This window comes from Otolemur garnettii, unplaced genomic scaffold, assembly GCF_000181295.1.
Source record: "Otolemur garnettii isolate 467f Iridium unplaced genomic scaffold, OtoGar3 scaffold00052, whole genome shotgun sequence".
In the NCBI taxonomy this organism is placed as follows: domain Eukaryota; kingdom Metazoa; phylum Chordata; class Mammalia; order Primates; family Galagidae; genus Otolemur; species Otolemur garnettii.
Window position 1 is genome coordinate 1,726,024 of NW_003852447.1, and position 13,137 is coordinate 1,739,160.

The 13,137-nt window shown below is 32.0% G+C and overlaps 1 protein-coding gene across 1 annotated transcript in view; it reads right to left on the minus strand.

Moving 5' to 3' along the window:
• The window catches only part of MIPOL1 (mirror-image polydactyly 1), a 253,415-nt gene that overhangs the window by 209,646 nt on the left and 30,632 nt on the right, over positions 1–13,137 (minus strand). The window contains exon 5 of the mRNA XM_003792000.3: positions 2,539–2,668. Coding sequence (XP_003792048.3) covers positions 2,539–2,668 — 130 coding nt within the window. The remainder of the gene's footprint in view (positions 1–2,538; positions 2,669–13,137) is intronic.

Here is a 13,137-nt window from a genome sequence, read left to right on the forward strand (position 1 = left end):
AAAAAAAAAATACTCCTTCGAAAGGCATTCTGTGGGCGCCTGTGGTCCCAGCTGCTCAGGAGGTTGAGGCAAGAGAATCACCTAAGCCAACCTCCACCTAAGCTGGAGGTTGCTATGAGCTGTGTGACACCACAGCACTCTACCGAAGGTGATAAAGTGAGACTCTGTCTCTACAAAAATAAATAAATAAAATTAATAATTTATGGCTATACAGCAAGGAAGTGGCATAGCCAATATTTGAAGATAGACTGGATCCAGATTCCATGCTTTGAACGTGTACACTATGCTGACTCTCAAAACCACATGCAATTTATCAAATTAATTTTATGGATACCTCCATTTAACCACAAACCATTTGTTTTCCTAGGTAATAGTATTTAAGTGTATATGTAATGAGAAAATGCCTACAGTAATGTTTCCCTGTTGATGGTTTCTTTGGAGTAGACATTGTGGAATTTAGATATATTTTTTGTTTATTTGTTATTTTTCAAATAAATTTAATGTTTCATAATGAGTTTCTGTCTTCAAAAAAATGAATCCATTAATTTAACAAAAAACAAGTCATATTACCTAATCACAATTTTAACACTGTCATTCTAATTTATGGCTCTTTTTCACCCTAATGCACCGTGATTTTAATTAGTTTCTAATTCTGTTCCATCTCAGAGCATAGCACAACACTGGGTAAAACAAACATGCAATAAGTATGTTTAGTGACCATTATTAAATACTAGATTACTACATTATGTCTCTCTTTACAAATATCATACTAGAAGTTCTACCCAAATTATAATCCTTACACTAGCATCAATTGTTTTTTTTCTCATTAAATCATAACTGTGTACATTAATGCAGTCATGGGGTACAATGTGCTGGTTTTATATACAATTTGAAAAATTTTCACCAAACTGGTTAACATAGCCTTCATGGCATTTTCTTAGTTATTGTGTTAGGACATTTATATTCTACAATTAGAAAGATTCACATGTACCCTTGTAAGATGGATCATAGGTGTGGTCCCACCAATCACCCTCCCTCCACACATCCTCCCCCATCCCCTCCCCTCCCTCTTCCCCATATTCTTGGGCTATAATTGAGCTATAGCTTTCATATGAAAGCTATAAATTAGTTTCATAGTAGGGCTGAGTACATTGGATACTTTTTTCTTCCATTCTTGAGATACTTTGCTAAGAAGAATATTTTTAGCATTGGTTGTTATCAGCTGGGAACTAAGCAGAAGGACAGACTCTCAGGTCCCATCCCAAACCTCTTGAACCAGAATCTGTATTGTAGCAAAATCCCCCAAGTGACTGGATTTCACATTAATATTTGAGAAGTACTCATTTCTAGGGCATAGTTCCTCTAAGTGTAGTCCAATACTTACCCATAAGACTCACCTGGGTCTTTTGTCAAAAATGTAGATGCTTATTAGGCTCCACACTATTCCAAGCGTCACTAAAACTTAAGAATCACAGCTAAAAGAACTACAAGTAGAAAGAAATAGTAAAGAATAGGAACAGGGATATTAAGCAGAGAGCAGAGCTATTATGCAGTGAGCAGCAGGAATATAACCAGATAGCTGAAATAAATCAAGAAAGTGAAAATAGCTCGGCACCTGTGCTCAGTGGTTGGGGTGCCAACCACATACACTGGGGCTGGCCAGGTTCAAACCCAGCCCAGAGCTGGTGGGTTCAAATCCTGCCTGGGCCTGCTAAACAACAATGACGATGACAACGACAACAACAACAACAAAAACAGCCGGGTGCAGTGGTGAGCGCCTATAGTCTCAGTTACTTGGGAGGCTGAGGCAAGAGGATTGCTTAAGCCCAAGAGTTTCAAGTTGCTATGAGCTATGATGCTGCAGCACTCTACCAAGGTGACATAGTGAGACTCTATCTCAAAAAAAAAAAGGAAGTGATATAAGAAGAAGAAGTGATGAGAAGAAGAAAGAGGAGTCAGGTAGAAAAAGTAGTTGGTAAGGAAATCAACAACAAAAAAGTAAAGAAAGTGATTATATTGAGAGTATTATGCCTTCCCTTCCTTTAAAATTTACTATTATCACTGACAAGCAAACAGCATGCCAAAGGTTTTCTTTAAAAAAGATCATGGAGGTATGTGATTTACAAGTGTGACATATAAGGATCAGTTACATTTTTTTGCCAGGTGCAGTGGCTCATGCCTATAATCCCAGCACTGTGGGAGGCTGAGGAGGGAGAATTGCTTGAGCTCAGGAGTTCAAGACTCGTCTGAGCGACAGTGAGATCCTGACTCATGAAAAAAATGGAAAAACCCAGCTGGATGCTGCGGCGAGCACTTGTAATGTTAGCGGCTTCCAGAGGCTGAGGCAGCGGGATGCCCACAGCCCAAGTCTGAGGTTGCAGTGAGCTATCATGCCACTGCACTCTGCTCAGGAGCATAGAGTGGGACTCTGTCTCAACAACAACAACAAAGAATCAGTTACATTTTTTAAAATGTAACCAGCACATAATGCATTCTTATCACTGTTCCTAATATACAGAGTTTTAAATGTATACATACACTTTTAAAGACATTTCCATATGCTTGGCTTGTGCAATTGCTTCATCTCTCTCCTTGATGGCTAACTGCAGTCTAGACATAATAGCTTCATCACGTTCCCTCTGTGCAAAATACACTTCTTCAACAAGAGCTACAAAAATATTTAACCAACAATTAATCAAAGAAAAGAAAGGAGAAATGCATATATTTAACAAAAACAAAAAGCAAAATAATTCTGTTATTTTAAAGACTTTGGATTTATTACGTTGAATTAATATCAATTAATTGCTTAAGAAAACATTTTTAACAGGTATTACAAAATTGAGATATAATGTCATACCCATAAAAAGAGCAAAAATTTAAGGGTCTAATAATAACAAATGTTACAAGTTTGTGAAATAAAGGAAATTCATATATACTGCAAATAGATATATATATTTCTATAACCACCTGAAGAGCAATTGGCAATGTTTCCTAAAGTTGAAGAAAGGCCTAATCTACAACCTACAATATAGCCAAGAGAAATTCTTGCACACGAGCCACTTATAATGTATAAAAATACTTATTGCCACATTGCTTATAATAGCAAAAACTTAGACATAACCCCATGTCCATCAACAGGAATAAGAATAAATAAAGTACATTCAGAATTGAACACTGCCCAGCATTTAAAATGAATTAACTAAGAAAAAAATGAATTAACTAAGAACAGGTAAAAAAAATCTCTAAAACAAAATGTTGGCAAAAATAGCAAATTGCAAAGTAAAACAATGGATAGACAATCAGTAAAAATAGTACAAATAATGAAATGATAAACAACAAACTCAGATTAATAGTTATTTAATTCTCAGTGGGATGGTGGAAGGAGAAAAAAGGAAACGGGTCATGGAAGAATAAAAGGGGCAGAGCTGTGCTGGGTTTAGTGCTACACATCTGCACAGAGCAAGGGGCACCACTGATGGAGATTATAATCCAGAGGGCATTCTCTAGATGTGTGCAGCACTTTCAGGAACTTTGAGGTCACTTGAAATTGTCGTTTCTAAAGTGTAATTTCTGTTTGTATACTTGAAATCTGATATAATTTTTAAAACATTACTGAAATTTTTGACAAAGAGGAACTCAAATACTTCAATCACCAAACCAAATTTTACTTGTACTGTCAAATCATGAAATCAATTTAGGGAAAACATTTGAAATGCTCCATAAAGCACTGGATTCCTGCACAAGGTTTGCTAGAGATTAATACATAGTTCATGAAGATAGTTACTACTGTGTTACATAAATTATAAGTGTTGGAAAAGTGGTGGTAGAAAACATATCAAAGAGATGATTCATATCCTGGGCAGGACAACATGAGAATTCACCACTGTGCTCAAACTAGTATACAATTAAAAATTTAATAATTATTTATTTCTGGAATTTTCAACTTAAATGTTTTTGGATCATGGGTAACTGAAACTGAGGAAGGTGAAACTACAGATAAAAGGGGACTACTATATCAATTCTTCGATCTGTCTTGAAAGAACCTTCTGTTAAGACTGCATTATACTATAATGATTCATTTTTCCCTTCTAATCTGTATAATCTCCTTCTCAGGACAATAATAATAACAGCTTGAAGAAAGAAAGAAAACAGCATGGTATGTGGAAGAATAAGGGCTGTGATTCAGATTCAAGGTGTTACAGATCAGCAGCCTTTTTTCTTTATAAATTTCTAAAATTATTTTAGTTGTAGTTCAAGTATATAAAATGGACAAAATACTATCACTCATGGTTGTTAGGAAAATTAAATTGACAATATATGAAAGCTCTTGGCCAAATAAGTAAAATAAAGTGTATTCAAAAAATATTAGTTCCCATTCCACCACCATAGTCACTACCCTAAAACCACAGACTCACAATTTGACTTAATTCCAAGATATCTTAACATATATATGGTTTTGATTAATGTGGATGATTTATATGTTTAAAAAAATCCAATTCTGGGTGGCACCTGTAGTTCAGTGAGTAGGGTGCTGGCGCCATATACCAACGGTGGCAGGTTCGAACCTGGCCCTGGCCAAATTGCAACAACAACAACAAAAAATAGCCAGGCGTTGTGGTGGGCGCCTGTAGTCCCAGCTACTCGGGAGGCTGAAGCAAGAGAATCACCTAAGCCCAGGAGTTGGAGGTTGTACCAAGGGCAATAAAGTGAGACTCTCTTAAAAAAAAAAATTCCAATTCAAAATCTCTGATTTTTTAACTTTTTTCACTGGTAGGCAAAACTTATACAGACCAAAAGAAAAATAATTCAGAACCCATTATATATTGTATACTGCATGCTGTAATAACATTAATAGTTTATACAATATATGATATTCTAAGATTTTTTAAATATTTACATTATAAAATATTTCTAATTTGTAGGTGAGATATAATAGACAAAATGATGCTAAATAGTGATGGATTGGTGTACATAAAGGATATCACCATGTAAGTATCCTAAGGCTAAATTTTAAAATTCCAGAAAACATACATACACACACACACATATAAAAATTTTGGCTTCACAATTTACAAATTATTAAGGCAAATTTAAAGATCTTACTTTACAGATTCAATGCAATCCCTGTCAAAATTCTACTGTTAATTCTTCACAAAAATAGAAAAAACAACCCTAAAATTCATATGAAACCAGAAAAGACCCCAAATAGCCAAATTAATCTTGGGCAAAAAGAACAAAACTGGAGGCATCACACTACCATTTAAAAAATATATTATAAAGCCATAGTAATTAAAACAGCATGGTACTGACATAAAAACAGATACATACACCAATGAAACAGGATAGAGAGCCTCAAAATAAAACCACTTAGCTATTATGGTCCACTGATTTTCAACAAAGGTGCCAAGAACACGCAATGGGTAAAGTACAGTATTTTAAATGAATGGTGTTGGGAAAACCTGGGTATCTACATAAAAATGGACTTATCTCTTATTCAAGAATCAGCTTAAAATGCATTAAAGACTTAAACATAAGACCTGAAACTATAAAACGACTAGAAGGAAACATATGGGAAGAGCTCTACAGTATTGGTATGGGCAGGGATTTCTTGAATATAACCTAAAAAACATAGGTAATGAAAGCAAAAAGAGACAAATGGGATTGTATTGAACTAAAAAGCTCTGCACAGCAAAAGAACAAAGTGAAGAGACGACCCACAGATTGGGAGAAAATATTTGCAAATCATATATTAGGTAAGGGGTTAATATCCCCCAAACTCCACATCACTACTCATAATTTGTAGAGAAATACAAATTAAAATCACAATGTGGTATCATCTCATTGTATTAGACTGGCTATTATTAAAAAAGATGAAAGATGGCAAGTGTTGGTGAGTATGTGGAGAAAAGGAAACCTGTATTTTACACTATTGGGGGTACAGTAAATTAGTATAGCCATTTTGGAAAACAGAATGAGGTTCCTCAAAAAAATAAAAACAAAATTACCATATAATCCATCAATTCCTCTTATGGGTATACTACATATATTCAAAGAAGTTGAAATAAGTATGTCAAAGAGATGCCTGCATTCTCATGTTCACTGCTGCATACTTCACCACAGTGAAGATATAGAAACAACTTAAATGTCCATTAATGGACAAAGGGATTTGAAGATGTGGTATAATACATAAACAATGGAATACTATCCAGGCCTTTAAAGTTGGAATTGCTCTTTTTCATTTGAAAATGCTGGGGGAGGGGGGTTGGAAATTCTGTCATTTGCAACAATATAGATGGACCTAGAGGACAATATGCTAAGTGAAATAAGCCAGGCACACACAGAATACTCCCTCATGATCTCACTTATATGTAGAAAATCTACAAAAGTGAAATTCTTGCATAGAGGTAGAACAATATTTATCAAAGGCTGTGGGGAAGGGGAACCCAAGGGAAGGTGAGGTGTTAGTCAAAGGGCACAAAGTGTCAGGACCAGGTTGTGGTGATCTATTACACAGCATGATGACCTATAATAATGGATTGCATATTTCAAAATGGCTAAAAGAATAAATTTTAAATGCTCTTACTACAAAGAAACAATAAGTATTTAATAAAATGGATGTTAATTAGCCTGATTTGATAATTCCATAATGCATATACATGCACTGAAACATCATACTGCATTCTATAAATTCATACAATTATTATTTGTCAATTAAAAATAATTTTGAAAAGAAAAACAACCAAAAACCAAAATTAAAGTATTACTAAATAACTTTTAACATACATTAAGTTAATGTAAAATTTGTTGGTTATGAAAAATCTGGTTCTTTGTAGAATTCAGTATTTTTAAAGGATCAATATGCAACTCTCAAACATTTTTAGTAAAGAAAACTTAATTGTAAACACTGAGCTTTTCCAAGGTAGATGACTATTACAAAGTTCACTAGAAAATCAATATAGCATTTTAGTTGGAATTTGCTCATTAAACACCCACAGCTCTAATGCAAATTATGATGGAATGAATAAAGCAAATACGCATGCTTCTTTCTTTTTATTAAATGTAAAATCTACTGTTAATTGCATCTCGTATGTCATACAAACTTTTCTCCTTAACTATTAAATAGAAGCTTTAACAAAAGTCATTAGAGATTCTCTTTCTTTGACTTGAATAAATTTCAATATTTGTTCAGTAAAGGTTCACAGCAGTTAAATTACATTAACAAATATTATTAGCTACTATGTAAGCCAACCAAGTAAAATACTTATATTGTAGGTAAAACAAATCATTGGGTGTTTACAATAATATTTGGATATCTCCATTTTTAAACATGGTTATCAAATATCCATAATTCTTAGTCAAATGAGAAAGATTCAGACAGGATCACCTCTACCCCACCCCCACCAAATACTCAAATTTGTTTAGTAAGCTAATTGTTTTCTAATATGGGCAAGAGTAAATATGAAGAAGCTGAACCATACTAAGTATGAGTTTATTGAGTCAAGGCAGAGTACATATTTTCTCAGTAGACTCAAGTCTATTGACAAATCCATATTCTACACTTTTCAAACTACTTTTAAAATACAGTAGGACTGAGACAGTACATTGGTTAATATTCTAGTTTAAACACTGGATCATGATTCTCTAAATAACATAATTTGGGGGATACACATTTCTCAGAAAAAAGAATTTGTTTGTTAATGTCCTCATGGTAGTTAGGTAAATATAAAAGGCTGAGTTAAAGACAGGGGAGAAGAAATCATTGGGATTTTAAACATATCAAATAATCATTGTACACATGTTCATGTTTCAAAATTTTAAACAAATATAATATAGACAACAGTCTTATAAAAAACTAGCCTTTACTATAAATGAAAGAATCTCAGCTTCTATGAATATCTATGATCAAAGTTTTACATAAGGTGAAACCATTTGGTAGAAATTTATAATGATGCTAAATGGATTTCTGCCAAATATGATTAACAATTAGTGTTCATGAAATTACCACATAGCTATTTCAGATCACAAATATTACACTATGTCCTTCAATTTCCTTAAAAATGATAATTTCTCTTTCTTTGCATAAATTACTTGTTGGAAATTTTAAAATAAATGGTAAAATGGTTTAAGAACTAAATTGAAATTTATTCAAGTCAAAGAAAGAGAATCTCTAATGACTTTTGTTAAAGCTTCTACAAAATAAGTACAGTATAAAACTATAAAATGAAAACCTTTTTAAAAAATGCTCAATCATTATATACATGTATTTACCACAGAAAACTCAAAGACAATGTAAGAACAGTTTCTAAAATGACAAGTATGCTCTATATTTACATTCAAAGATACAAACAGAACCTCCATAGTCGACCATCTGCCTACGCTGACCACCTCCTTTAGTTGACCTAATTTTCAAAGAAGGTACATGCATGTACTTATCAGTACCATCAGCCTAGTTCTTTATGATGACCACCTCCATATGTTGACCATTTTGTTACAGTCCCTTGAATGGTCAACTTACAGAGGTTCTACCATACTTGATATTGGAGCTACCTTTTTAATGTGAAAAAGATAAGTTTATGCCTGGAGGATTAAAATCAGTTTTAATAACTTTATGCACTTATATAATTTTAATAGGTATTTTACTTATTTACTACAGATATTTTAATAGATATCAACATGAAAATTCTATGAAATATAAATGTTACCTAAATTTTTTCCAATTATTATTCCTTCTTTAGAATTATTACTCAAACATGAAAAACTCTTAAGATTGCTTTCTGAAAAGTTTTCTGGTTCTTTTATTCTTATATTTTAAATACCATAATTATATATGTATTCAAATGCTTGATATCTAGTATACCATACCGAATTACTGGGTATTATTATGTATAATGGATCTTCTGCCAAATGAACTTTTATTTTGTTTTTCTAGGAAACAAACTTTTCTAGGGAGCAAGTATACAGAACTGGCTATATACTGCCCTCAAGAATTATTTGACCAGGCACTTATCTAAATCTATACTAATTCATATCCACAGAATTCTGTACCCAGAGACAATTTAATCAATGTTCTGTCAATATTTCTACCAGCTATATTATTTCACAGAGATGGACTTTTTTGTTTTTATCTGAAATTACTGGTCATATTCTTAAAAGCCTTTTTTTCTTTCAAATTAAAAAATAAATACAGATATATTTAGTGTTGCATTATGTTAATACTATTACGGCATTCAAGTACCAGATTAAAGGCTATCACATTTATTGATGCCCTTTACATACACAGAAAAAATGGGATTCCAATGTACACTATTTCTTAAAAATAAATATTATGATATTTTCTATTCTTTTGGTATACAGAACTAACTCACATTTGTTCTTCTTAATTTTAGATGGTCAACACCATCTGAGAAATAGTATACGGTAACAATCTTTTCACAAGAGAATAATGTAAATATTTTATGCTTTCTATTATGCTCTTCTATTTTTCCCATTTTAATTTGTTAGGGTGTCTTGACATATTTATATATGGTTATATATGGCTATAATGGTTAACTACATATTTATATTTTTAACATTTACATTTTAACCTAAATAGAAAAACTTAAGTTGTAAGTTTCAGGGATTCTATATTCTGATTCTTTGGACAGTCACAATTAAACTTCTCTCCTCCCTACTAAAAACAAATGAACATTTTCTATAATAAGAAGCAACTGAAAATATATTTTTAATTTAAAAAAATAGTCTAAATATAGGTGATATAAAGGAATCTATGTTTAAAAAGAAAAAGCAGATTAAATGCTAGCATCATCAGTATAAGAAAGCTAAGCAAATTATATAATCATTGAATTATATGTTAAAATATAGTAAGAGATAGATAGATAGACTAATAAACACAAGACTTAGGAACTAAGGAGTTCTTTGGCTAAAACCTAATATTGGCTTTATTTCAGTTTAATTGGAAGAGGATCTCAAATTCATCTTCTCCATGAGATATCAGGAACCTGGATTTCTCTTTGTACCAAAGGTTAATAAGAAATGTGTCTGCAAAAGTCAAACAGCATTAAATACCAAAAACTGATTATTATTCTACAGGAGTTGTTCTGTCATTCATAATCTCTCCATGCTTCAACCTTCCACAGCTAATCTTTAATGGATGACATGCAAGAAAGAAAAATAACTAACATATAAAGCAGAAGCACTAAAGTCTTTTCTTTTTCTCTAAAGAAATAGAAAATAAGGCTTTTAAAGAAATATAAATATTTTAAATAACACAAAAATAAATTATAGAAAAGGTACTTAAATAAATATTCTTTTAGGTAAAATTTAACCATCTTCTGTATACTGTAAATGTAACAGAATAATTAAAATTAAAAAGACAATAAACACCAGACAATGCCTGTTGAGACTGTTTTAGGAAAAATGAAAAGCTTAATTAAATGAGCTATTTTTGAAAGGTAAAAATACATCACTGACATAAGAGCACATTAATGTTAGGCCACATAATACTAGCACTCGTTGTTAAACTCAATTTCACTAAAACAAATTTTGACATGTGTATAGTTTAATCACTTTTTTAGGTGACAAGATAGATATACTTACCTAAAGAACAAAGACTTAATGTTTCCACTATGCTTCTCCAAAATATCTAAGTATTTTAAGGTAATATATGCTAACAATTTTCAATTAATTTTATATACATGTATAATGAATCAAAACTCAATAAAAGTCCTAAACTGCTGTAAAGAGATCAATCTTTCCCAATGTGAAAACATAAGAGTGAAATGGTCATTTTGGCTTTTCTTTAGACTAAATAAGGCCTATTTTTGCATTTTCACTTTACATTTTTATAGAGATTTAAACTTTTTTCCATATTTTCAAAACTTTAGCAATGAGGATAAATCTAAAAATCAAAGAAAACTAAAAATTGTAGAAACCAAATAACAAATGTTACATAAAATGCTTTATAGACCATTTTTAAAAAAGAAGTGCAAATCAATTCATTGTGTAACAAAACCATATATGAATGGCATTTATTATACATAACAAATAATCATTATGTAACTACTCGACCATCAGGAAGACATTAAATATATCCCCTTAGATTACAAAATCTTGAGGAAAAAAGATGACGACAATGTCATCATCTTATCATAATTACCATTTATTGAATGCCATCTATGGGTTAAGTACTTCATAAACATTATCTCAAACGTCACAGCAACCTATAGCAGATATTAACAAATGCCTAGGGAGGCTTTCATTACACGTGATAAGTAGAAAAAGATAAAAACAAAGGTCTGAATCCAAAGTCTAAGCATTTAAGCACCACTTAACACATGTATAGTATATTATGATTGAGAAGTGATTACAGGGGGAAAAAAAAAGCCTGAAATCCCAAATCTGTCTTTTTGCCTAATGTAGATTAGTGCCTAATACAGTGCCTAATATATTACGAGCCTTGACAAATATCTCTTTGTTTTGCAATGAAGTTAGCATAGTTCCTATGAAGCATTTGCATACCTAATGAACAGTATCAATGATGGTGATGATGATGGTGAAGTAAGAAAAGGAGGGGAAGTAAAAGAGTCAACTACCAGAGATTTGAAAATGATAAAAGGACACAGCAGCGTTTCAAACTCTCATAAAATCACATCAGAATAACTGTATTCACATTATATAAAAATCAATTGGGTGACTAAAAACACAAACTAAAGCTCAATAACTATCCACAATGATTTATCACAGGTACACACTGCCTTAAAGCCCAAATTCTTTGTATCCCATTTCATTTTGGATTCACATTTTAGAAAAATGTAATAGTGCTATCAAATATATGTATGTGTGTGTATCAATAACAATTTTCCTTATAATCCAATTCTTTTGTTTCCAATTTTTTTCCATCCACGTTTCAATAGTTCCCCTTCAAAATCTATTAACTGCAAACTATAATTTTTAATTAAAAGTGAAACAATAAAATGTTTTTTTCAAATTTCTTACAATGATGACACTATTGAAAGTTTAAGAATTTGATAAACATAAAATAAAATAATACTGATATTAGCTACAGTAAGTTCTCTCTTTACTGAGAACTTGTTACATAGTATATGCTAGCTGGTTTATGCATTATTATCTAATTCTTAAAATAATCAGGTACATTAGTTAATATTCATAGTTTACTTGGGAGAAAGTAAGCTACGTAACTTATTCAAAGGTATAAAGTCAATAGTAAGTGTCAGAGCTATGATTTGAACCTAGGTCAATCTGATTCAAGGCTTTTAGTCTGCAATTACTTTAAACTGCCTAGAATGGGGGCCTTTTCTTGTATGTGATTTTGACAATAGCAGGTTCTTTTTCTTATAAATAATGCAATCACCTTAGAAGACAAAATGAAATAACATATATATAAGTTACATAATAAATATAAAGATACAAAAATAAATACAAGGGAAATCTGAAAGACTAGAAAAATGGCAAGGATAAATGGCAAGACTGAATTACAGTCATGGTTTTCACAAAACTTTGCTTTATACAGTCTCACGTCTCACATCTATTGCAGAAATTATTTTAAGGTTAGAAGGCAAACAAGCTTTTTAAAAAAAATGCACCTTGGGTGGCCCCTATGGCTCACTGGGTAGGGCACCAGCCCCATATACTGAGGGTGCTGGGTTCAAACCTGGCCCCAGCCAAACTGCAACAAAAAATAGCTGGGCGTTGTGGTGGGCACCTGTAGTCCCAGCTACTTGGGAGGCTGAGGCAGGAGAAACACCTAAGCCCAGGAGTTGAAGGTTGCTATGAGCTGTGATGTCACTGCATTCTACAGAGGGCGACAAAGTGAGACTGTCTCTAAAAAAAAAAAAACACACTTCAATATTAAATCTTACATAGTCGCATTGCAGAAAATCTAAAAAAGGCAGAAACTATTCACTGAAGCAGTAATAGCTTCATTTAAAGACCATCAAAATTTATCTCTCATTTTATAAAATATACATGTATATCTATATATTTATAGTTTAGCAAAATTATATAGTTTTCCTTCTACTTTTTTCACTTAACACTGAGTTATGAAGATTTTCTATTTAAGTATTATCCATAAATAGTTTTTAATTATTGCCCAGTGTTTCACAGCATAAATGCACAATA